Raw genomic sequence first — 25,369 nt, forward strand, 5'->3', positions numbered from 1 at the left:
CTCTAATTCTCTTCCTTCTGTCTTTCTTTCTCTCTCTCGGAGGACCTGAGCCTAGGACCATACGTCAGGACTACCGGGCATGATGACTCCTTGCTGTCCCCAGCCACCTGGCCTTGCTGCTGTTCCAGTTTCAACTGTTCTGCCTGCGGTATGGAACCCTACCTGTCCCAGACCTGCTGTTTTCAACTCTTAATGATCGGCTATGAAAAGCCAACTGACATTTATTCTGATTATTATTTGACATGCTTGTCATTTATGAACATTTTGAACATCTTGGCTCTCTCTAATCCTTCCTTCTCTCTTTCTTTCTCTCTCTCGGAGGACCTGAGCCCTGACGAACCGAATTAGAGAGAGCATACTTAAATTCACACAGGACACTGGATAAGACAGGAGAAGTACTCCAGATATAACCAACTGACCCTAGCCCCCCGACACAAACTACTGCAGCATAAATACTGGAGGCTGAGACAGGAGGGGTCAGGAGACACTGTGGCCCCATCCGATGATACCCCCGGACAGGGCCAAACAGGAAGGATATAACCCCACCCACTTTGCCAAAGCACAGCCCCCGCACCACTAGAGGGATATCTTCAACCACCAACTTACAATCCTGAGACAAGGCCGAGTATAGCCCACAAAGATCTCCACCACCATCTACTGCTCATCCTGTAAGTTGCTCTGGATAAGAGTGTCTGCTAAATTACTTATACTGAACAAAAATATAAACCCAACATGCAACAATTTCAACACATTCAGTCAATTGAAATGGAGAGAAATCAGTCAATTGAAATAAATTAATTAGGCCCTAATCTATGGATTTCACATGACTGGGCAGGGGCACAGCCATGGGTGGGCCTGGGAGGGCATAGGCCCAGCCACTGGGGAGCCAGTCCCAGCCAATGAGTTTTCCCCGTCAAAAGGGCTTTATTACAGACAGAAATACTCCTCAGTTTCATCAGTTGTCCGGGTGGCTGGTTTGAGACGATCCCGCAGGTGAAGAAGCCAGATGTGAATGTCCTTGGCTGGGGTGGTTACACACTGTCTGTGGTTGTGAGGCCAGTTGGAGGTACTGCCAAATTCTCTAAAACGACAGTGGAGGCAGTTTATGGTAGAGACTTTCCTGCAGTCAGCATGCCAATTGCACGCTCCCTCAACTTGAGACGTCTGTGGAATTGTGTTGTTTGACCAAACTGCACATTTTAGAGTGGCCTTTTATTGTCCCCAGCTCAAGGTGTGCCTGTGTAATGATCATGCTGTTTAGTCAGCTTCTTAAAATGCCACACCTGTCAGGTGGATGGATTATCTTGGCAAAGGAGAAATGCTCACTAACAGGGATGTAAACATATTTGTTCACAGACTTTGAGAGAAATACGATTTTTGTGCGTCTGGAAAGTTTCGGGGATCTTTTATTTCAGCTCATAAAACATGGCACCAACACTTTGCGTTTTATATTTTTGTTCAGTGTAAACATAAACGTAAAATGTAACATCTCGCAAGAGAAATGGAGAGTTTGAATTCCACACACACTGGGTTTCACTTACTCTACCTGTTTGAAAACTTAGCCAAAATGTTAGTGAACAAATATGGCATACGAATGATTTTAATCCCAAAATCATATTCCTCACAATTGATCAATTAGTCCATACTCTATAGTCCTCAAACTCAACTCTGCACCTCAAAGCCAGTTCCACTGAGTTTTCTCATTGTTGACCTCTAACCACTAAGACACACATTTCAATAAAGATTAAACTTCTGCAGCTTGGGGAATGCGTAATATTTGTGTTTAAAAAATAGGGCTCACTACAAGTCCAAATAACCATTTCAGTTGGTCAGATTGATTAATTGATTCATTGCAGGATAAAGGGTTTGCCATGAGAATGTTGTTGTGCTTTATAGTTAGTCGTCATGGTGGTGAGCTTCTCTGTAGTCAACATCTTTTCTGTTATATGATAACTACTTGGTTGTGTAAGATGGAGTAGCCCACACACTGAGGGGATTAGATTAATGCCTTGGGCCTGCCTCGCATGAACCGGGTTAGCTTTGATTGTGGAATTCCGGCCTTGAGCCAGGTGACCCGTTTTGGCTGACAAAGCAAAAGTGACATACAATGGGTTAAGCGCGTGGAGTAATGAGTAGGATTCTGGGTTTTCACATCCAAACTTGAAACGTTTTATCTGCCTTCCCAATAAAAAGTAGTTTGAAAATTCAAACATATGCTTTATATATAAAACGCTTTTGCCCATTCACTTCACCAGCCATAGTCCGGTGCACCGCGGTTCAGCTTTATCAAACTCCCTCACTGATGAGCGTGCGTGTGACAGATCCCTGTCATCCCTTCTTCTTCTCATGGGCTCTGTCATGCAAGCAATGGTGATCGAAAATTGGACGTGCACACACACACACACACACACACACACACACACACACACACACACACACACACACACAGCTCTGTCCAAAGGAGGAGCTATGCTATTGAAAGGTCGTCATTATTTTCGCCCCCAACACACACACTTCCCATCTCTGGGTCTTTTTTTAGCTGGGGGTCAGAGGTGAGGGGTGAAGTGTCACTGGGTTAGGCTGGGGGATGGACAGATGCGCGCGCGCACACACACACACAAAATCTGCACTGTACGGGTAAGGCAAAAGGTTTTAACTAATCGGTTTCATGCTCCCCCCCCCTGTCCCATGGGAGGTAGGTTTTACTCATGGGCCTATTGTTTTAATGAAGAGGGGTGTCCTTGCATTGTAGCTCAGTGTAACATTCATTTCCACATCAACACACAAGTCACTCTCATTGTTAGTCTTTCTTCACACACCTCCCCCAACCTCTCTCCATTTCCTTGTCTACTGGTTGATCAGTATGTTCAGCTACTACTACGACTGGTTGTGAGGCTAAAACCAGTTCTAGAGATGAGAAAAAACACTTGCACACATTTCGCATAACACAAGCATTTGTATAAAATAAAATCTATAAAATCTCCTAAACTGTGTATGCAACAAATAAAATGTGATTTGATACACACCCACACCATTGTGTTGTTAGTGCCCAGCAGGATTGGATTGCAGCTATCGGGCCTCCCACAGAGTCTATTTCTTTGTCGTGCTGAAATGATTCCCCAAGCGAACGACTGGCTTTAGGTTCCTACTGCCAGAACACGATCAGAGAGAACACATCAGAAAGGAGAGCTTTATCTGACACACACACACACACACACACACACACACACACACACACACACACACACACACACACACACAGAGTCAGTTTGTGAGGCCTTAGGAGGAAACTCGACCCAGAGCTGAGACCGATACAAGAGCAAAGGAATTCCCGTAACTGAATTTGGGCCTCCTCAAGTTCTCTCTCCCTTTTATACACACACACAAACACACATATATACAGTGGGGAGAACAAGTATTTGATACACTGCCGATTTTGCAAGTTTTCCTACTTACAAAGCATGTAGAGGTCTGTAATTGTTATCATAGGTACACTTCAACTGTGAGAGACGGAATCTAAAACAAAAATCCAGAAAATCACATTGTATGATTTTTAAGTAAATCATTTGCATTTTATTGCATGACATAAGTATTTGATACATCAGAAAAGCAGAACTTAATATTTGGTACAGAAACCTTTGTGTGCAATTACAGAGATCATACGTTTCCTGTAGTTCTTGACCAGGTTTGCACACACTGCAGCAGAGATTTTGGGCCCACTCCTCCATACAGACCTTCTCCAGATCCTTCAGGTTTCGGGGCTGTCGCTGGGCAATACGGACTTTCAGCTCCCTCCCAAGATTTTCTATTGGGTTCAGGTCTGGAGACTGGCTAGGCCACTCCAGACCTTGAGTGCTTCTTACGGAGCCACTCCTTAGTTGCCCTGGCTGTGTGTTTCGGGTCGTTGTCATGCTGGAAGAACCAGCCACGACCCATCTTCAATGCTCTTATTGAGGGAAGGAGGTTGTTGGCAAGATCTCGCGATACATGGCCCATCCATCCTCCCCTCAATACGGTGCAGTCGTCCTGTCCCTTTGCAGAAAGCATCCCCAAGATGAATGTTTCCACCTCCATGCTTCACGGTTGGATGGTGTTCTTGAGGTTGTACTCATCCTTCTTTTCCTCCAACACGGCGAGTGGAGTTTAGACCAAAAAGCTCTATTTTTGTCTCATCAGACCACATGACCTTCTCCCATTCCTCCTCTGGATCATCCAGATGGTCATTGGCAAACTTCAGACGGGCCTGGACATGCGCTGGCTGAGCAGGGGGACCTTGCCGTGCGCTGCAGGATTTTAATCCATGACGGCTGGTGGTGTTCTAATGTTTTTCTTGAGACTGTGGCCCAGCTCTCTTCAGGTCATTGACCAGGTCCTGCCGTGTAGTTCTGGGCTGATCCCTCACCTCCTCATGATCATTGATGCCCCACGAGGTGAGATCTTGCATGGAGCCCCAGACCGAGGGTGATTGACCGTCATCTTGACTTCTTCCATTTTCTAATAATTGCGCCAACGTTGTTGCCTTCTCACCAAGCTGCTTGCCTATTGTCCTGTAGCCCATCCCGCTTGTGCAGGTCTACAATTGTATCCCTGATGTCCTTACACACTCTCTGGTCTTGGCATTGTGGAGAGGTTGGAGTCTGTTTGATTGAGTGTGTGGCAGGTGTCTTTTATCAGGTAACGAGTTCAAACAGGTGCAGTTAATACAGGTAATGAGTGAAGAACAGGAGGGCTTCTTAAAGAAAAACTAACAGGTCTGTGAGAGCGGAATTCTTACTGGTTGGTAGGTGACAAATACTTATGTCATGCAATAAAATGCAAATTAATTACTTAAAAATCATACAATGTGATTTTCTGCGATTTTTTGTTTTAGACTCCGTCTCTCACAGTTGAAGTGTACCTATGATAAAATTAACAGACCTCTACATGCTTTGTAAGTAGGAAAACCTGCAAATCGGCAGTGTATCAAATACTTGTTCTCCCCACGTATATTATATAGTGTGTGTGTGTGTGTGTTTGTGTGAGTTTTATATAAAACACACAAAAACACATCTTGGATTTCCCTAGCTCTCTGCAGGTCTGTGTTTCTCATCAGCAGTTTGTTGAAGACAATTGTGATTATTCCTTGGAGGGGCTGTTGACTGTCATCACCTCATGGAATGTCTTTCTGTCTGGCCTGGGTGTGTTTTGGAGGGCAGGCATTGAAGTTTCTCTTCGTGTATCTTCCATCTGTGGGCATTTATCCTCTGAAGAGTGTGTGTGTGTGTGTGTGTGTGTGTGTGTGTGTGTGTGTGTGTGTGTGTGGTGTGTTGTGTGTGTGTTGTGTGGGTTGTGTGTGTGTGTGTGTGTGGTGGTGTGTTTGTGTGTGTGTGTGGTGTGTGTTTCTGAGCGGCCAGCAGAGTTAGATTATCTGGAGTCGGAATTCCAGGGCCTTAATTCACACATGTGCCTCACAATTAGAGAACTGCCCCAATGTGTGCGTGAGCGTGTCTGTGTGTGTCCCTTTGTTGCGTTCCCCTCTGACAACACACCTTCTCTGTTTTAGAGAGATTATTTTTCTTAGTCTACTCTTCTTCTCTTTTGTCATAATTTCTTTAACCTGGTGATCTCATTGGGAATAAAAAAAATCTGTAGTTGTTTTGTTTGTGTCGTTGGTGTGTAACACACACACACTGTCATTAAATGAAGCTTATTATATCGACTGCTAATTTTTCTGTCTGCATCTCTTCCGTGCATGTGTGTGTCTATGATACTCTTTGCACACCGAGGCTGCACTCATGTGGAAGTGTCAGCTTTCTTGTGTAAGCAGGACACTTCCATGTACGGATCACTCTCTTTAGGCTGACACGCTGGTTGTGTGGTGTGTGTGTGTGTGTGTGTGTGTGTGTGTGTGTGTGTGTGTGTGTGTGTGGTGTGTGTGTGTGTGTGTGTGTGTGTGTGTGTGTGTTGTGGGTGTTGTGTTGGTGTGTGTGTGTGGTGTCACGTTCAGGGTGTCACTGTGATGGAGGATATCTGCCTGACCCTTGACCTCACAGATCCAGCTCCTACACACACACTCAGTGTGCATGTCAGACAAGCAAAACAAAATACCTACCAGCTGCTTCAGTTCTCTTTCACACACCCAGCTTTGCTCTGTTAAAATGGTGTGTGTGTGCATGCGTGCCTCTGCCCCACCACACCAGGAGCAGGTACAGTGCATTCGGAAAGTATTCAGACCCCTACAATTTTTCTAAAATTGATTATTCTAAAATTGATTAAAACATTTTTTCCCCACATCAATCTACACACAATACCCCATAATGACAAAGCAAAAACAGTGTTTTAGAAAAAACAGCAATATAACATTTACATAAGTAATCAGACACTTTACTCAGTACTTTGTTGTAGCACCTTTGGCCGCAAGTACAGCCTCGAGTCTTCTTGGGTATGACGCTACAAGCTTGGCACACCTGCATTTGGGGAGTTTCTCCCATTCTTCTCTGCAGATCCTCTCAAGCTCTGTCACGTTGGATGGGGAGCGTCGCTGCACAGCTATTTTCAGGTCTCTCCAGAGATGTTTGATCGGGTTCAAGTCCGGGTTCTAGCTGGGCCACTCATGGACATTCAGAGACTTGTCACGAAGCCACTCCTCTGTTGTCTTGGCTGTGTGCTTATGGTCGTTGTCCTGTTGGAATGTGAACCTTCGCCCCAGTCTGAGGTCCTGAGCGCTCTGGAGCAGGTTTTCATCAAGGATCTCTCTGTACTTTGCTCCGTTCATCATTCCCTCGATCCTGACTAGTCTCCCAGTCCCTGCCTCTGAAATACATTCTCACAGCATGATGTTGCCACCACCATGCTTCACCGTAGGGATGGTGCCAGGTTTCCTCCAGACGTGACGCTTGGCATTCAGGTCAAATAATTCAATCTTGGTTTGATCAGACCAGAGAATCTTGTTTATCATGGTCTGAGAGTCTTTAGGTGCCTTTTGGTCAAACTCCGAGCGGGCTGTCATGTTTTTAAAATATTTTTTTTATTTAACCTTTATTTAACCAGGTAGGCCAGTTGAGAACAAGTTCTCATTTACAACTGCGACCTGGCCAAGATAAAGCAAAGCAAAGCAGTGCAACAAAAACAACAACACAGAGTTACACATGGGATAAACAAACGTACAGTCAATAACACGATAGGAAATCTGTATACAGTGTGTGCAAATGAAGTAAGGAGGTAAGGCAATAAATGGGCCATAGTGGCGAGGTAATTACAATCCAGCAATTAACACTGGAGTGAAAGATGTGCAGATGAGGATGTGCCAGTATAAATACTGGTGTGCAAAAGAGCAGAAAAAAACTATTTACAGATGGGCTATTTACAGATGGGCTGTGTACAGCTGCCGTAATCGGTCAGCTGCTCTGACAGCCGATGCTTGAAGTTAGTGAGCCTTCTACTGAGGAGTGGCTTCCATCTGGTCACTTTACCATAAAGGCCTGATTGGTGGAGTGCTGCAGAGATGATTGTCCTTCGGGAAGGTTTTCCCATCTCCACAGAGGAACTCGGGAGCTCTGTCAGAGCCTTCTCCCCCGATTGCTCAGTATGGCCGGGCGGCCAGCTCTAAGAAGAGTCTTGGTGGTTCCCGATCTTCTTCCATTTAAGAATGATGGAGGCCACTGTGTTCTTGGGGACATTCAGTGCTGCAGCAATTTTTTCATACCCTTCCCCAGATCTGTGCTCTACGTGCAATTCCTTCGACCTCATGGCTTGGTTTTTGCTCTGACATGCACTGTCAACTGTGGGACCTTAGATAGACAGGTGTGTGACTTTCAATAACATGTCCAATCAATTTAATTTACCACAGGCAGACTCCAATCAAGTTGTAGAGACATGTCTAGGATGATCAATGGAAAAAGGATGCACCTTTTCTCAATTTCGAGTCTCATAGCAAAGGGTCTGAACACTTTTTTATTTTAATAAATTTGCAAACATTTCTCAAAAACTTTTTTTGCTTTTTCATTATGGGGTGTTGTGTGTAGATTGGGGATTTGTATTGATTTAATCCATTTTAAAATAAGGCTGTAGCGTAACAAAATGTGGAAAAAGTCAAAGGGTCTGAATACTTTCAGAATGCACTGTAGTTTGTCAGGCTCCCTCTCTCTATACCCTCATTCTTTCCTCACTCTTCCCCCTCTTCCTCACTCTCCTATTCCATCCGCTCCTCCTACAATCCATATCTGGTGGCATATGAGGAACTGTACCTGTAACTAATGTCAGATCTGTCCAGTCCTGTATAGTTATCATCATACCTTTCTGTCCATCTTTGTTATTGTTGACCCTGCTGGGCTGAGGCATGTAAACAAAGAGACATCCTTACAGCTTGTGGCAGAGTACATGTTTGCGTTGGAGTGTGCGTGCATGTCTGTGTAGGTGACAGAGACAGAGAGGGAGGGAGGGATAGAAAGAAACTCTATGCAAATCCACATTTGTAAACTCTCAGAGAAATACTCTATATAAAATATTATTAGTCCTTGGGGACGAATGGTAGTATTCAGAACTCGTCTTATACGATGTGTCCTCCCGTCAGTTAAAGTCACTTTTCCACTTGTTAGACAAGTTCTCTGTTGTCAATCAGGGTATAGATATAGCTGTGGTATCTGGGGCTGAGTCAGATCTGTTATTCAGAGAAAAGGACTCAACTACCCACCAAAAAGAGCTTCTGGATATCAGAACAGCGATTACTCACCTAAAAACTGGACAAAGATTTTTTCTTTAATGAGTCTGACACTGTAACGAATGTTGGAAGGAGAGGACCAAGGTGCAGCGTGGTAAGTTTTCATAATACTTTTAATAAATACGAACACTTGAACAAAACAACAAAACGACAAACAAACAGTCCTGCAAGGTGCAATACACAAAACAGAAATCAACTACCCACCAAGCACAGGTGGGAATGAGGCTACCTAAGTATGGTTCTCAATCAGAGACAACGATAGACAGCTGCCTCTGATTGAGAACTACACCAGGCCAAACACCTAGAAATACAAAACATAGAACAAAACATAGAATGCCCACCCCAACTCACGCCCTGACCAAACCAAAATAGAGACATAAACAAGGAACTAAGGTCAGGGCGTGACAGACACGAAGGCTGTAATATTGCTCCCGGACAATGCCCAAATCCCCGTCATTCGCATGAAGAAAAGAAGGAAATACACGGGTCGCAGATCAGGGTGCCTTGTGAGAATTCGCCGGCGAGTGGATAACCCGCCTCTACCATCAGTTCTATTGGTCAACGTGCAATCACTGGAGAATAAACTGGATGAGCTCCATTCGAGACTATCCTACCAACGGGACATTAAAAACGGTAATATCTTATGTTTCACAGAGTCGTGGCTGGTGCACGATGTCTAATATTAAGCTAGTTTCGAGGTATTGCTCGTTTGAGGTAGAGTATCTCATGATAAGCTGTAGACCACACTATCTACCAAGAGAGTTTTCATATATATTTTTCGCAGCCATCTATTTACCACCACAAACCGACGCTGGGACTAAGCAAACAAGAAAATGCTCATCCAGAAGCAGCGCTCTAATGCGCTCTAATGCAGGCAAACTTAAATCCATTATACCTAATTTCTACCAGCCAGGGGGAAAAAACTTGTGCAACCAGGGGGAAAAAAACTCTAGACCACCTTTACTCCACACACAGAGACATGTACAAAGCTCTCCCTCGCCCTCCTTTTGGCAAATCTGACCATAATTCTATCGTCCTGATTCCTGCTTACAAGCAAAAACTAAAGCAGGAAGTACCAGTGACTCGATCAATACGGGAGCAGTCAGATGATGCGGATGCTGCGCTACAGGACTGTTTTGCTAGCACAGACTGGAATATGTTCCAGGATTTATCCAATGGCATTGAGGAGTATACCACCTCAGTCACTGGCTTCATCAATAAGTGCATAGACGACATCATCCCAACAGTGACCGTACGTACATATCCCAACCAGAAGCCATGGATTACAGGCAAGGTCCACAACGAGCTAAAGGCTAGAGCTGCCGCTTTCAAGTAGCGGGACACTAATCCGGACTCTTATAAGAAATGCTTATTAGCAGACCCCCATAGTCCCAGTGGCCAAGAAAGCGAAGGTAACCTGTCTAAATGACTACTGCCCCGTAGCACTCACGTCGGTAGCCATGAAGTGCTTTGAAGCGCTGTTCATGGCTCACATCAACCCCATCATCCCAGAAACCCAGGCCTACCAACGGTGGTAGGCCTGATCACCGACAACGATGAGACAGCCTATAGGGAGGAGGTCAGAGACCTGGCAGTGTGGTGCCAGCATAACAACCTCTCCCTCAATGTGAGCAAGACAAAGGAGATGATCGTGGACTACAAGAAAAAGCGGGCTGAACACGCCCCTATTCACATCAATGGGGCTGTAGTGTTGCGGGTCGAGAGTTTCAAGTTCTTTGGTGTCCACATCACCAACAAACTATCATGGTCCAAACACACCGAGAAAGTTGTGAAGAGGGCACGACAACGCCTTTCCCCCTCAGGAGACTGAAAAGATTTGGCATAGGTCCCAAGATCCTCAAAAAGTTCTACAGCTGCCTCACCGAGAGCATCCTGACCAGTTGCATCACCGCCTGGTATGGCAACTGCTCGGCATCCGACCGTAAGGCGTTACAGAGGGTAGTGCCCCAGTACGTCATTGGGGCCAAGCTTCCTGCCATCCAAGACCTATATACTGGGCAGTGTTAGAGGAAGGCCCAAAAAAGGCCCCCCAAAAACTTTACCCCTACCTACGTGTACAAATGACCTATTTAGTAAATATTTTCTTAACTCTATTTTCTTAACTACATTGTTGGTTAAGGGTATGTAAGGAACCATTTCACGGTAAGCATTACACCTGTTGTATTCGGCGCATGTGACAAATAACATTTGATTTTATATGACCCCCTTTCAGACCTCCACTCATTTACGCCCCTTTTATGGGGGGTGGGGGGGTGTTGTTATATCATGGGGTCTGTTTTGTATTTCAAATTAGGGAGGTGTTAAACACTAGAAGTATACATTAATTTACCTGCTAAGAAGCAGAGAACCATTCACACATTTTCTGTGAAAATGCAGGAATCATGACTAGGTCTTTAGTGGGGTTTTAATTTACCCTGTTTTTGTTTTTTACCCCATTCCTCTTTGAGATATACAACAAAGCAGACATGGTAAATTTGTGGCATTTTGGTGTGTGTATGAAAGGGATAATGTGAAGCAGTAATGGTTGTTCTACAAAAATGTTTGTTTTTTTACAGTGTTTCTCCAAGGCAGGTTGAGCTTCTGACACCATGGTGTGATGTTACTGGCTATTCAACCCCCTCCCCCATATCCCTTTGGCTACAAGGAATGTGAATTCCAGTCCTAACTACCACTACAATGCTATTGCCAACGTTTTATATTTGTTTACCAGAGAGCTAGCCACCATGCTTGCTAACCTTTTAGTTTTATAAACCAGAGCGCTAATAGCCACCGTGCTGCTAACCCATTAGCTTTCTTTACCAGAGAGCTAGCAACCATGCTAACCTTGTAGCAAACCAGACAGCTAGCCACAATGGTAACATTTAGCTTTGTATACCAGAGATAGCCATTAGCCACCATGTAAATTGTTTAGCTTTATGTTACTGTTATTATTCTACTTTGAAAGAAGGAGGTTTATGTGTGTGTGTGTGTTGGGGGGGGGGGGGGGGGGGCGTTCTGTGCTTAGGGGGAGAGAGGGAGCAGTAATGTCCGGTGCACTAATGAAATACAATAACTCACTTCGCTGTAGCTCTGCTTCACTGAAAGGGTTTTTATGGGTGTGTGTGTGTGTGTGTGTATGAGCGAGTGTGTGTGACATCCTTCCCAGAAGGCCCCCAGGCTCCCCAGTCCACAACCCATTTCACACACCTTCCATGTTTTCCTTCCTCTGGTGTGTGTATGTATTTGCGTGGGTTTATGTGCAATGTTTCCGCTTACGTGGGTGAGTGTATGTGTGACATGCATGCATACATAGAAGGTCAAATATGTGTCATTCTCTCTTGTCATTGGCAGTTGTACTATCACATACCATAGGGGCGGCAGGTAGCCTAGTGGTTTAGAGTGTTGGGCCAGTAACCGAAAGGTTGCTGATTCAAATCCCTGAGCCAGCAAGGTGGGAAAAATGCCCTTCTGCCCTTGAGCAAGGCAGTGGACATTGATTTAAGGCAGCTCACCCCACCTCTCTGATCCAGGCTGTATCACATCTGGCCGTGATTGGGAGTCCCATAGGGCGGCGCACAATTGGCTCAGCGTCGTCCGGGTTTGACCAGGGTAAGCCGTCATTGTAAATAAGAATTTGTTCTTAACTGGCTTGCATAGTTAAATGAAGGTAAAATATATATATTTTTTTTTTAATTCAAATGCGGAAGACACAGTTCGGTTGAATGCATTCAGTTGTGCTAAGTATCCCCTTTCCCTTCCCTTTCCCATAGGAACCTGTCTTTCTTTTCTTCTTTTAAAATGGTAATGCTTTATTGGGACCTGAGAGCTGAACACAGGGAGCAGAGAATAGAGCCTGGTCTTGGCTTTATGACTTTATGGTCAAGGGTCACACAGCCTGCTTAGTGGGGTCATAAACAGTTATAAAGCCTGCATAAATGGTTACAATAGCTAGGAGGACAGTGGTTGTGATCAGGAGTGGATTGGGGTGGTGTGTGTGCGCGACTCTGTGAATTATTGTCCCTAAAGGCCTCCTCTGGTTCTAGAATGTTCTGTGTAGAATTTACAACCCCCGCTAACGTGGTAGCACACCTATGATGTCAGCTTTTCTCTGAAACACATCTTGTTTTTCATGTTTCTGTGTCATGTGCTTTCTGTGTGTTTGTTGTTGTCAACGTGTGTGTGTTGTGTTGTCACTCAGGCTCATGGAATGCCTAGAGAATTTGTCTGTGTGTTTGTTTAATAACTATGCTTATGGGTACCAGAAGGCCTCACAAGGATACTAAAACAAGGAAAATTCAGACAATTTTTGGTCCCCACAAGGATTGTGTGTGTGTGTGTGTGTGTGTGTGTGTGTGTGTGTGTGTGTGTGTGTGTGTGTGGGTGTGTGGGTGTGTGGGTGTGGGTGTGTGGGTGTGTGTGATGTATTCTTGGAGGCTATGAATCTGGGGAATTGGGGAATCTACTCCTCCTGCTAGTGGATCCTGTGTGGGTCAGTCAATAATATTAAATCCATTCCAGGTGTTATGTAATCCACAAGAAACTCCAGCCTGTGTGTGTGACTCATTGTTACAGCTGACATGATAGTGGTGGTGAAGTCCCTATAGTAATTGTCTTTATACAACTGGCCATGTAATCTATCTACAGTGAAAACATGACACTACTGTTCTCTCTGTAAGTCTCATCTCAACATCGCAACCATGCTTGACACAACCATGGTCAAAATCCTTCAGCCAGTTTCTGTCTCTTCTCAGAAAAGCAAAACTTTATTTTGTGTCTAATGATCAATTAGAATATGTAATTAAAGGGATGCTGAATGCTCAATTATGTTGGTTTTTCCTCCTTCATATTGAAATATCAAAGTCCTTTTTTAGTTAGTCCAATTTATCTGATGTCTTTGAAAAAAGGGAAAGGAAAAACAACATGATAAGAAGAGTGAAGAGCAGATGTGTTTTAGGATCTAATGATCAGGATGATTCAGCTCATTGGTTGGAGATGGAAGACTTTCTCTCCTGTCTGACCCTCACCCCTCCATCTATACGCAGCTGCATTCCATCCTTTTGTTCTGCCCTCCCCTTGGAGAGGTTGAAGAAGGGGGATGGGAGGAGGTGTGGAGGGGCTGGAGGAGGAAAAGAGAGGGATGGAGCAGAGGATAAAAGGAAAGGAGTAGCATAAAGTAAAGTGTGTGTGCGTGAGTCATTATATCATGCCTCCCCTGGGACCGTAGCCATTATTGATGGATTGATTGCTGTTCCCACCCCCCTCCGCTCTACTCACATTGGACAACATTGACAACATTGGTCGCTCTGGGATTTGTCGCTCAGCGCATATTTAATTAGTCTTTTGTTACCAATCACAGTGTATAGGAGTTTGGGGTAATTCTAATGGTTACGTGTGACTATCAATGAGTCAGCATTAAATCATTTAATTTATTTTATATTTAAATATAATTCAATGTGTTGAAATTATAGATGTATCAATGCATTTGGTTATGATCAGTTGTTGATGATCTTTTGGAAGGTTTCACTTAGTGAGTCAGTTTCTTGAAACCAAATATAAGCTTATGTGTGTGTACGTGTGTGTACTAACCCTTCTTATTGGTGTATTGATCCATAAAGCCCCATATAGCCTTGTCTTATCTCACTGTCAGCCCTCTGAGCCTGAGGAGGATCAGGGGATGTGTTCAATCAAACAGGCACTGCAGCATTTACATGTCAACACACCTCATAGTCAATAAACAAAACATCTCCCAATGGTTTCTGATCTCATACACTCACCATGACAATTAATGCTTAACATATTAAAGCACTTAACCCATTAGAAAACGATATATTATATATTTGATCATGTTTTGATAGCATGATTTAATGAACTCTCTCCCTCTCTCGTCTAGGTGTTTCTGTTTTTCTGTGAGACGTGCTCGGTGCCGATCTGTAGGGAGTGTAGTGTGGGCAGACACGTGGGCCACAGCTTGGTCTATCTACAGGATGCTGTCCAGGACTCCAGAGCCATCACCATCCAGCTACTGGCCGACGCACAGCAAGGAAGACAGGCTGTACAGGTGAGTGTCTGGGTGTGTGTGTCAAATCGAATAAATCCAATTGTATTTGTCACATGTACCAAATACAACCTTACTGTGAAATGCTTACTTACAAGCCCTTAACCAACAATGCAGTTTTGAGAATTTAAGAGTTAAGAGAATAATCACTAAAAAACTAGTAATAAAAAAAGGAACACAATCAAAATAACGAGGCTATATACAGGGGGTACTGGTACCGAGTCAATGTGCAGGGTTGTTTTTGTCCCAGCACCAGTTTAGAAATGTGGGATATTCTGCATATCACCCACACTCTCCTATCACTGTAGCATGGGGTTAGACATAGCCAGCTGGCCCTGGGAGGGGGTGGGTCGCCTGGGGTGACGGGGGTAGGGGATAGGACTGGGGGTCAAAGGGGAGGGAGTGGATAGGGGGAGGAGAGGAGGGCAGAGAATGGCATTTACGCAAGTTACGCATGTGAAAGAGAGGAAGTGAGGGGGAGGAGGTGAGACGGGGAGGATGAGAAGAGGAGAGAGAGAAGAGGGATGGTAAAGCAGGATGAGGGGAGGGGAAGAGAGGGGGTGAAACAAGAGGGGAGTATAAGGGGAGACGGGTAAGACGGAGGAAAGGAGAGAAGATGGGTGTTACTGATTATGCTAGATAGTATCTAGTCAGCCATGGTGTTGATACCCATGTCCTCCCACACAGCCACGTGTTCACTGACAAGCAGCTGGCACTGAGACTGAGAAAAATGTTATCCAATTTTATTGGTCGTGTACATACATAGATTTGCAGATGTTATCGCAGGTGCAGCAAAATGCTTGTGTTTCTAGCTCCAACAGTGCAGTAATACCTAGCAATAATAAGATAAACAATACATACATAATAATAAATAAATAAAATATATATATATTAGAACGAGCAAAACCTTTACACATAAATAGTATTCTATTAATTGGTTATAGAAAATATGGTTATAGAAAATATGGAAAATATGGTTATAGAAAATCTTTACTTTAAGAAACGCCTTTATTGTTGTACAGTGTTGTGTTATTAGACATGGATTTTGAGAGTAGGTTTGCCTATTAGTACCAAAGGGTTAACTGTTAAAAAACAGTTACTGATGTAATCACTCTGTCTGACACACATTCTCTGAATGTCCACTGGAGAGCGCAGAATTATGTTCACTCCCTCTGAACGGTTGAGAATGGTTTGGAAACAGATGGGTATGATGCTGAAAAGGATGCTTTGTTACAGTACTTCCTGGAAACCAGAGTTACCAGGAGTTGTGAGATTTTATGTAACCTCCATGGAACGTTGGGCAATGTTTGTGAACTTCGACACTGGAAGGTGTGTGTAAAGCCAGGTGTACAGTAAACGACTTTCAAAATCCTAAAATCGCTGAGACTCTCACATGAAACAACTATCTTTCCTTTAGTTTTTTGTGTCTTGCCAACATAGTGGCGCGCACACTGAACAATGTGGAACAGACAGGGGTCACACACTACAAGATTCTTCACTTGGTTGTGAGGAGTTTCCATACCACGCTGTCTCGCTAAAACAATGATGTGATGATGAGATTATATTTTACGTAGCTACAACGAGCTGTGGCTCAAAGCAGCCTCGGAAATATTTTCAGTCAGACATTCACGCTTGCCATACAGAGTTGTAATATCTAGCTAACATTTTGAATTGAATAACATTGCTTGTGAACTTCAGAGCTGTAACGATTTGACACATTGGCTTTGGCAAGTACAAATGCATACTAGTAGTAGTCATGGCCCCTGCTCGAGAGTCTACACATTCTGGGTGATGCAAAACAATGTCATCATCTCACTGGTTTCTTCTCAGGCAAGCTCTCATTGGCTATGTCTGATTACCGTTCTCAAAACTTGTCTTTGCAGATCTCACGCTACAAGAGTATTGCAAATGTTGTGCCGATAAAATCAAATGTGTTTGAAAATATTGGGACATCAAAGATGAGATCTGTAGCCCTCAGATTGCGTCTGATGACATTGAGGGGGTTGAGGGGGACATTGATCGGCGTCGGTGGCGGCCGTTCGCACCGAGTAGGCAACGACATGGGGATTTCTCCAATCTCAAAAACCTGTCTGGGACAGCTAAATCGGGGCCGACATCGTGTAGTGTACACCTGGCTTTACCCTGGTCAGGACTGAGCGTAACCCTGAAACACTATCTAGTCCAGCAAGCTAAGCCAAGGTTACGTTATGTACGTCATAAGAAGAGTCCACATTATTGTCACTCTACAACTAGTCCCTCTCTCAATATCCTGATACAGACCTCGTACAGGCACACACACCACCTCTGTACCAGAATAGTTCTGCCCACTCCACATCCATTATCTCCTCTGACCTCCGACCCTGGACTTGTGACCTGCTGGTTGGCCGGAGCTGCCTTACGCTGCTTTCTGATTGGTCAATTGTACCTCCTGTGTCCCAAGCTGCTGCTGTATTGGCCACATGTACCATGATCAGCCTTATGGATGCTTAACAGTTGAATACATTTTACATTAAATATATATTTTCGTTATTTAGCAGACACTCTTATCCAGAGCAACTTGCAGTAGTGCGTGCATATATTTTCATACTGGTCCCCTGTGGGAATTGAACCCACAACCCTAGCGTTGCAAGTGCCAAGCGCTACCAACTGAGCCACACAGGACAAGGACCACATACTGTATCTCCCAGTTCATTAATTCAATGTCATTTCAGTTACGCATTTGAGCTTACAATTAGTCCTAAATCTCCCTCTCTCTCTCCTATTACTCTCTTGCTCTCTCTTCCCCCCTCTCTTTCTCTGTCAGTATTGATGAAGCCATTCCCCTCCTCCCTTCCTGCTGTTGTCTCCAGGGGTCCTGATATGCTGAACCTTTAGCTGCCCGTCCCAAACGGCCAGCGGGAGAAGAAAGGACCCTGCTGTCAGGCTTTGTTCCCCAGGGTGTGGGTCTTTAGCCATGGATCAGGGGTCAATGACCTCAGGGGGATTTAGGTGACCTTTGACACCCCACTCTGGGTGATGTCACAAAAGAGCCCCTCCCCCCAACAGTGTGAGGTCCAAATCACCCCTGACCCCCCAAATGAAGGAGGGAGAGGTACAGACTGATAAAGAGAGAGTGTAGGAAAAGAGCGATAAAGACGAGGGAGAGAGTGGAGGAAAAGAGTGATAAACAGAGCGGGAAGAGTAAGGAGAAGGGGGAAAAGAAATGGAGGGAGGGAGAGACATAAATGACAAACAATATACAAAACATTAAGGACACCTGCTATTTCCATGACATCGACTGACCAGGTGAATCCAGGTGAAAGCCTATTGATGTCACTTAAATCCACTTCAACCAGTGTAGATGAAGGGGAGGAGACAGGTTAAATAATGATGTTTCTGCCTTAAAACAATTGAGACATGGATTGTGTATGTGGAGGGTAAATGGGCAAGACAAAACATTTAAGTGCCTTTTAAAGGGGTATGGTAGTATGTGCTAGGCGCACCGGTTTGTGTCAAGAACTGCAACGCTGCTGGGTTTTTCACACACAACAGTTTCCCGTGTGTATCAAAAATGGTCCACCACCCAAAGGACATCCAGCCAACTTGACACAACTGTGGGAAGCATTGGAGTCAACATGGGCCAGCATCCCTGTGGAACGCTTTAGAGACCTTGTCCATTGAGGTTGTTCTGAGGGCAAAATGTGGCGGTGCAACTCAATGTTAGGAATGTGTTCCTAATGTTTGGCATACTCAGTGTATACCAGTAATATAGAATTGAATGTGTTTGAAAATGATTTTCCATACATTTTCCATTAGGTCCCCTTGACGATTTTTGCCTCACTATTTTAACATTTCTGCAGTTTCCTTTAAAATGTAACCTCTCATCAGTGGTGGAGTGGAGGGAAAATGCTTTTTACACACCTTTTGTATTTGGCGCCAGCGTTTACCTACCTTTTGCGGAAAAATGCATTGAAAATATAGGAAGCATTACTTTACTCACAGTGAACGGCAATAAGTGTTTACCCAACTATTTCTCAGATTTTTTACCACTACATCACTTCCCCTCATATAGAGTGAGAACAACATGGTGGTCAAAGTGACAATGCTCCCTCTACTACTTCATATCTTCTTACTCACTCTACTACTTCATATCTTCTTACTCACTCTACTACTTCATATCTTCTTACTCCCTGTACTAGCATATCTTTTACTCGACTCTACGACTTCATATCTTCTTACTCACTCTACTACTTCATATCTTCTTACTCACTCTACTACTTCATATCTCTTACTCACTCTACTACTTCATATCTTCTTACTCACTCTACTACTTCATATCTTCTTACTCCTCTACTACTTCATATCTTCTTACTCACTCTACTTACTCATATCTTCTTACTCCCTCTACTACTTCATATCTTCTTACTCACTCTACTACTTCATATCTTCTTACTCACTCTACTACTCATATCTTCTTACTCCCTCTACTACTTCATATCTTCTTACTCACTCTACTACTTCATATCTTCTTACTCACTCTACTACTCATATCTTCTTACTCACTCTACTACTTCAATCTTTCTACTCACTCTACTACTTCCATATCTTCTTACCCTCTACTACTTCATATTCTTACTTACTCACTCTACTACTTCATATCTTCTTACTCACTCTACTACTTCATATCTTCTTACTCCCTCTACTACTTCATATCTTCTTACTCACTCTACTACTTCCTATCTTCTTACTCACTCTACTACTTCATATCTCTTACTCACTCTACTACTTCATATCTTCTTACTCCCTCTAATACTTCATATCTTCTTACTCACTCTACTACTTCAATCTTCTTACTCCCTCTACTACTTCATATCTTCTTACTCACTCTACTACTTCATAATCTTTCTTACTCACTCTACTACTTCATATCTTCTTACTCACTCTACCACTTCATATCTTCTTACTCACTCTACTACTTTCATATCTTCTTACTCCACCTACTACTTCATATCTTCTTACTCACTCTACTACTTCATATCTCTACTCTCTATACTTCTATTTCTTACTCCACTCTACTACTTCATATCTTCTTATCACCTCTACTACTTCATATCTTCTTACTCACTCTACTACTTCATATCTCTTACTCACTCTACTACTTCATATCTTCTTACTCCCTCTACTACTTCATATCTTCTTACTCCCTCTACTACTCATATCTTCTTACTCACCTACTACTTCATACTTCTTACCACTCTACTACTTCATATTCTTCTTACTCACTCTACTACTTCATATCTTCTTACTCACTCTACTACTTCATATCTTTCTTACTCACTCTACTACTCATATCTTCTTACTCCCTCTACTACTTTCATAATCTTCTACTCACTCTACTACTTCATACTTCTACTCACCTTACTACTTCATATCTTCTTACTCACTCTACTACTTCATATCTTCTTAACTCCCTCTACTATTCATTATCTTCTACCTCACCTCTACTACTTCATATCTTCTTACTCCCTCTACTACTTCATATCTTCTTACTCACTCTACTACTTCATATCTTCTTACTCACTCTACTACTTCAAAAGCCACTGCTCATGTTGAGAAAGAGTTGGGAACTACCAGCAATGCTAGGAGGGATGTAGTGTCATTGTGTTGTGTGAGGTTATGTGCTATTCCTGACCCCCAGATATCCTGTGTCCTGTCTAGTTCCTGTATTTTAGTATGTCATAACAGAGCAGGTGCCTGGTCACGTAAGAGTGTGATGATGTGTCATAGAGTGTCTTTAAAGGGGCACTGCAGTTGTTACATCCATTTGTGGACTTATAAATTAATGATATGTACCCCAATGATTCTTGAAAAATATAACGAATAAATAAATGCTTCATGAGCTTAGTTCAGCTGTCGTACCCCATCAGAACTCAAAATATAAGCTTGTTTTACTCCAACGTTTGTAAACTAAGTAAATGTAAACCAACATTGTATAGCCTCAAAACATTGTTAAATCTATACTTTTGATAGCATGGATGGTCAGTCCTTGCATCTACAGCTTTGTCTATGGTTTTTGAGAGCGATTACATGTCTCCAGCCCCATCCCTCAGCTTTTTACTGAATGCTTTGTTATTGTTTTAACTGCGGATTACACCTTTAAGTCATATCTCCTGGCCACTTCCTCTTTCCTGCATGATGTAGTTGATATTCCTGTGTGGAGTTGACTATGGACCAACCAGGAGGAGGTGTGTGATTGTTCAAACCCCCTGTTATATTCTATTACCTCTGCTGTAGCTGAGTATATGAAGAAGTGTGCTATTTATGACCTTGTTAGTTCTTCTTCATTTGAGAATGAGGAAAGTCCAGTGGTGTTGTATGATATTTCTAACCCTATCATGTTCCCCTGTTATAGCTGAGTATGGAGAAGGTGAGGGTGGTGTTTTGTCAAATCTCTAACCTGTTATTTATCAAATGGCCCAGGTTATAGCAGAGCATCTAGAAATCAAGACCAAGGTGGTGGTGTGTATTATTTCTAACCATGTAATATTGTGTTCCCCTGTTCTAGCTGAGTATGGAGAAAGCCCAAGCCATAGTGGAGCAGGTAGAAATCAAGGCCAAGGTGGTTCAGACAGAGGTGAAGAACATCATCCTCAGACACAAGAAAGCCCTGGAGGAGAGAGAGTGTCAGCTACTCTGGAGGGTAAGTATTTTCTCCATCTGTCTCTGTGTGTCTGTCTCTGTGTCTCTGTCTCCTCTTTCTCTCTCTCTCTCTCTCTCTCTCTAGTTTACATGGTTAGAGAGCTGGTCTAACAGGTGTTCAGTCACTGTTTGACTGACCTGTTTTAAACAAAAGGTGTGTTTCTACAGTAGACATGTTATGAAGTAGGAATCACAGGAGGTTGTTGGCACCTTAATTAGGGAGGACGGGCTCGTGGTATTGGCTGGAGTGGAATGGTATCAAATACATCAAACATATGGTTTCCATGTGTTTGAAGCCATTCCATTTGGTCCATTCCAGCTGTTGTTATGGGCAGTCCTCCCCTCAGCTGCTGCCACTGGTGGGAATCTGTTCACACATCTAGACACTGGTTCTACATGTTTGGTTCTACATGTCTGCATACCCACCTAACGGTGTAGGGGAGTATTTGCATGTAGCTGGAATGTGAGGTGTGGTATGTTGGATTTTTACACGTGTTGCTGACACAGGTATGACCATGTGGCCCCAGGCCTCAGAACCAGGAAGCGGGACCTAATTCTCCCTGTCCACCCACATGACTTACGACTTTACTAGTGCTTTGTGTGTGTGTCTGTGTGTGTGTTTGACTCAGCCAGTGTTTACGAACCTCTTTCTTTACCTGGCCTAAATGCAGAGTGAAACCTGACCCATTGAAGATTCAATAACAAATAGAGTAAACTGTACCCAGTATCTCCAGGCTCTGATACACAACTCTCTCTGACTCTGAAGAGGAAGTCTTGGATTTAGAATCAAAATGGGCTGCTGTTGGAGCTCAATAATAAGATATATCAACTCATGTGAAACCCAGAGAGCCAATGGTAACATATGCACATACTCACAGACAAGTTAAAGGAAAATGTGATTTGATTTAAAGGGAAATGCAACCATTTTTATCTTCATATTCATCATCTCCAGCACCACCATCAACATATGTGAAAATGGCATGTTTCTATGTTTTGTAGAAAAAAAGATAAAGGAAGATAAATGTTTCCAACAACATAATCGGTGTACATTATGTGATTTTAACCAAATATGAGTAGGCCTTGCTTACTAATTGCTATTTACACGGTTGGGGTCGTGCTGGAGATTATGAATATCACGTTGTTTTTTTAAAGACCCTTTAATATGCAGAATACTCATATTTGTGTGAGTGTGTATGTTTGGGTGTGTGTTCGAAAGGTGCAGGGGCTGGCAAGAGGAGATCATGGTTTTAATCATGTAATCAAAAAGACACTGCTGGCCCGCCACACGCACACACACCCTTCATGTTTTAACATGTCAGAGGTGGACCCATAGCTTTAACCTGATCCTCACCAATCTACCATTAAAACCAATCTTTACTCATAGCCTTCCGCTAGCACCATTAAAAACTACAGCTGCTGACGGTGTGTGTGTGTGTGTGCACGCGCATGTTAGACCTGGTGCGATAAACCGCAAATTACCGTAATGATCACTTATCGCAGGCATTTTGCTGATATCGTTCATTGAGTAGCCACGATAAGTAGCCTATACTATATATTGTTGTGCCAATTTATGGCTACAACCATCAAACTAGTAGTAGTAGTAGTTTTTTTTTTTTTACTGTGGCTTATCGCATAAATTCAGGCAATTTATCACGATATAGATTTTTGTACATATCACTCAGCTTGTGTGTGTGAGGTCAGAAGATAATAGAGGAGGTTTTCACTTACCTTGTTCTCTCTTTAAAGCCCTCATATATACCCACAGAACCCAGCTTCACTTTTCCCTCCTGATATAGTCATTAAAGGCTAACCCCGTTACATACACACACACACTCGCTCCTTCTCTTTGAAATCTAAGCAGTCTTTTGTGTGTGTGAGGGCACGTGCATGAGTGAGGGAGGGAGAAGGAGTACACCTAAAGAGGAGATAGGGAGATTGTGTGCATGCATGTGTGTGCAAGTCTGTGTGTGTGTAGTCTGTGTGTGTGTGTGTGTGTGTGTGTGCGTGTGTGTGTGTATGTGTGAGACAGAAAGATCCAGGTTGGGGGCTCCCTCCCGTCTCCGTAACAGGATTATCCCTGATTCAAACCACACTTCTACTTCCAACAGGGTCTAACAAAGACCCCCTATCTCTTTTAGAGCCTCCTTTGTTTCTGCTAAAAGGCTCTATTTAACATAGAACCAGACAGGCTGGGGGTTTAGTCCTTCTCTTTAACATAGGAAGAGGTTGGCCTTTTGTTAAGTTTTGTGTAGTAATGTTATTAACCCCCCCCCCCCCCCCCATCCCTCCTTCCTCTGTTGAATGGCCTTTTCAGTCAGTCAGTACTGTCACTGTATTACCCTTTACAGACTTTACGGTATGTTTCCTGTAAACAAAACAAAACATCTGCTGTTTTTTAGAGCCCAATTCCTACAGTCCCATTTTTACCACATGACCCCTTTTATATCTCCCGTTCACATGCCGGCACATTTAAGGATTGGGAATAGAGTGGGCCGATGCGGGCGGAGGTCTATTTGACCAAATCCATTGAATATACACTATCACAAAGAAATCCATTATTCATTAGTTTAGGCAGGTCCTAAAAAACATTATAAGACTAATAAAATGTATTTTCAAAATAATAGAATGGCAATGCACATGAAATCAATTGTTATTTTGTTCATTAAACGGACAAGACACACTTAGGCTCCCCTGATCACAGTCAGTGGTGGGAAAAAGTACTGCTCATACTTGAGTAAAAGTAAAGATACCTTACTAGAAAATGACTCAAGTAAAAGTGAAAGTCAGCCAGTAAAAGTCTAAAAGTAGTTGTATTCTGCCCTCGCAAGAGTCCCCTTCTTAAGCTCAGCAGATAGATCAACTCGGGGCAGCTACTGTGGTGTTGATTTATTGCCACCACTTCGTAGGTACAGTAATAGTGACTGAAATGAGTAAAACTGAAATATAGAAAGAAAAGAACAATGAGTATGACTTATTGTGTGCTAGCTGAATACTAGGCTTAATTCTCAATAATAACACAGCATGTATTTGTATACATGTTCATGAACACAGAAATATGCAGCATTATGCATTAAATTGGATGTAAATAATTCCCCGAAACATGACAAGATCAAATGCACTGAACAGATATCCATGTGGCTATCAAGAAGATTCATGAATCTCATTAAAAACGACCATTCATACAAAATATCATCATGAATTGAATGCCAAATATGTTATGATTAATTTTAATTACAGGCAATGCTTCTACAAAATGATAGCAAGAAGGATGGAGTTTCATAACGTCTGCAGCTCCACAGTGTGACTTTCACCATTTTGGAATGTAAACAATTCTTCTTCTACAGGGTTTAGCATATTAAACAAACAACACACATCAACACAGGATAGTGGCCCCCAAGTGGTCAACAATGGAATTACACGATAGCCTAAATGAACTCAAACCCAACTACAGGGGCCAGAACAATTGTGTTTTATTTATTTATTTATTTTATTTTTTATTTTACCCCCTTTACTCCCCAATTTTTGTGGTATCCAATCGCTAGTAATTACTATCTTGTCTCATCACTACAACTCCCGTACGGGCTCGGGAGAGACGAAGGTCGAAAGCCATGCGTCCTCCGAAGCACAACCCAACCAAGCCGCACTGCTTCTTAACACAGTGCGCCTCCAACCCGGAAGCCAGCCGCACCAATGTGTCGGAGGAAACACCGTGCACCTGGCCCCCTCGGTTAGCGCGCACTGCGCCCGGCCCGCCACAGGAGTCGCTGGAGCGCGATGAGACAAGGATATCCCTACCGGCCAAACCCTCCCTAACCCGGACGACGCTAGGCCAATTGTGCGTCGCCCCACGGACCTCCCGGTCGCGGCCGGCTGCGACAGAGCCTGGGCGCGAACCCAGAGACTCTGATGGCACAGCTAGCGCTGCGATGCAGTGCCCT

General features: G+C 43.4%; 1 protein-coding gene across 1 annotated transcript in view; it reads left to right on the top strand.

Annotated features, from left to right (window-relative positions):
* The window catches only part of LOC111956041 (E3 ubiquitin-protein ligase TRIM71), a 63,452-nt gene that overhangs the window by 25,879 nt on the left and 12,204 nt on the right, over window positions 1-25,369 (top strand). Inside the window, exons 2-3 of the mRNA XM_023976460.2 lie at window positions 14,589-14,756; window positions 21,298-21,432. Coding sequence (XP_023832228.1) covers window positions 14,589-14,756; window positions 21,298-21,432 — 303 coding nt within the window. The remainder of the gene's footprint in view (window positions 1-14,588; window positions 14,757-21,297; window positions 21,433-25,369) is intronic.

Source organism: Salvelinus sp. IW2-2015, linkage group LG31 (assembly GCF_002910315.2).
Source record: "Salvelinus sp. IW2-2015 linkage group LG31, ASM291031v2, whole genome shotgun sequence".
Taxonomy (NCBI): Eukaryota; Metazoa; Chordata; class Actinopteri; order Salmoniformes; family Salmonidae; genus Salvelinus; species Salvelinus sp. IW2-2015.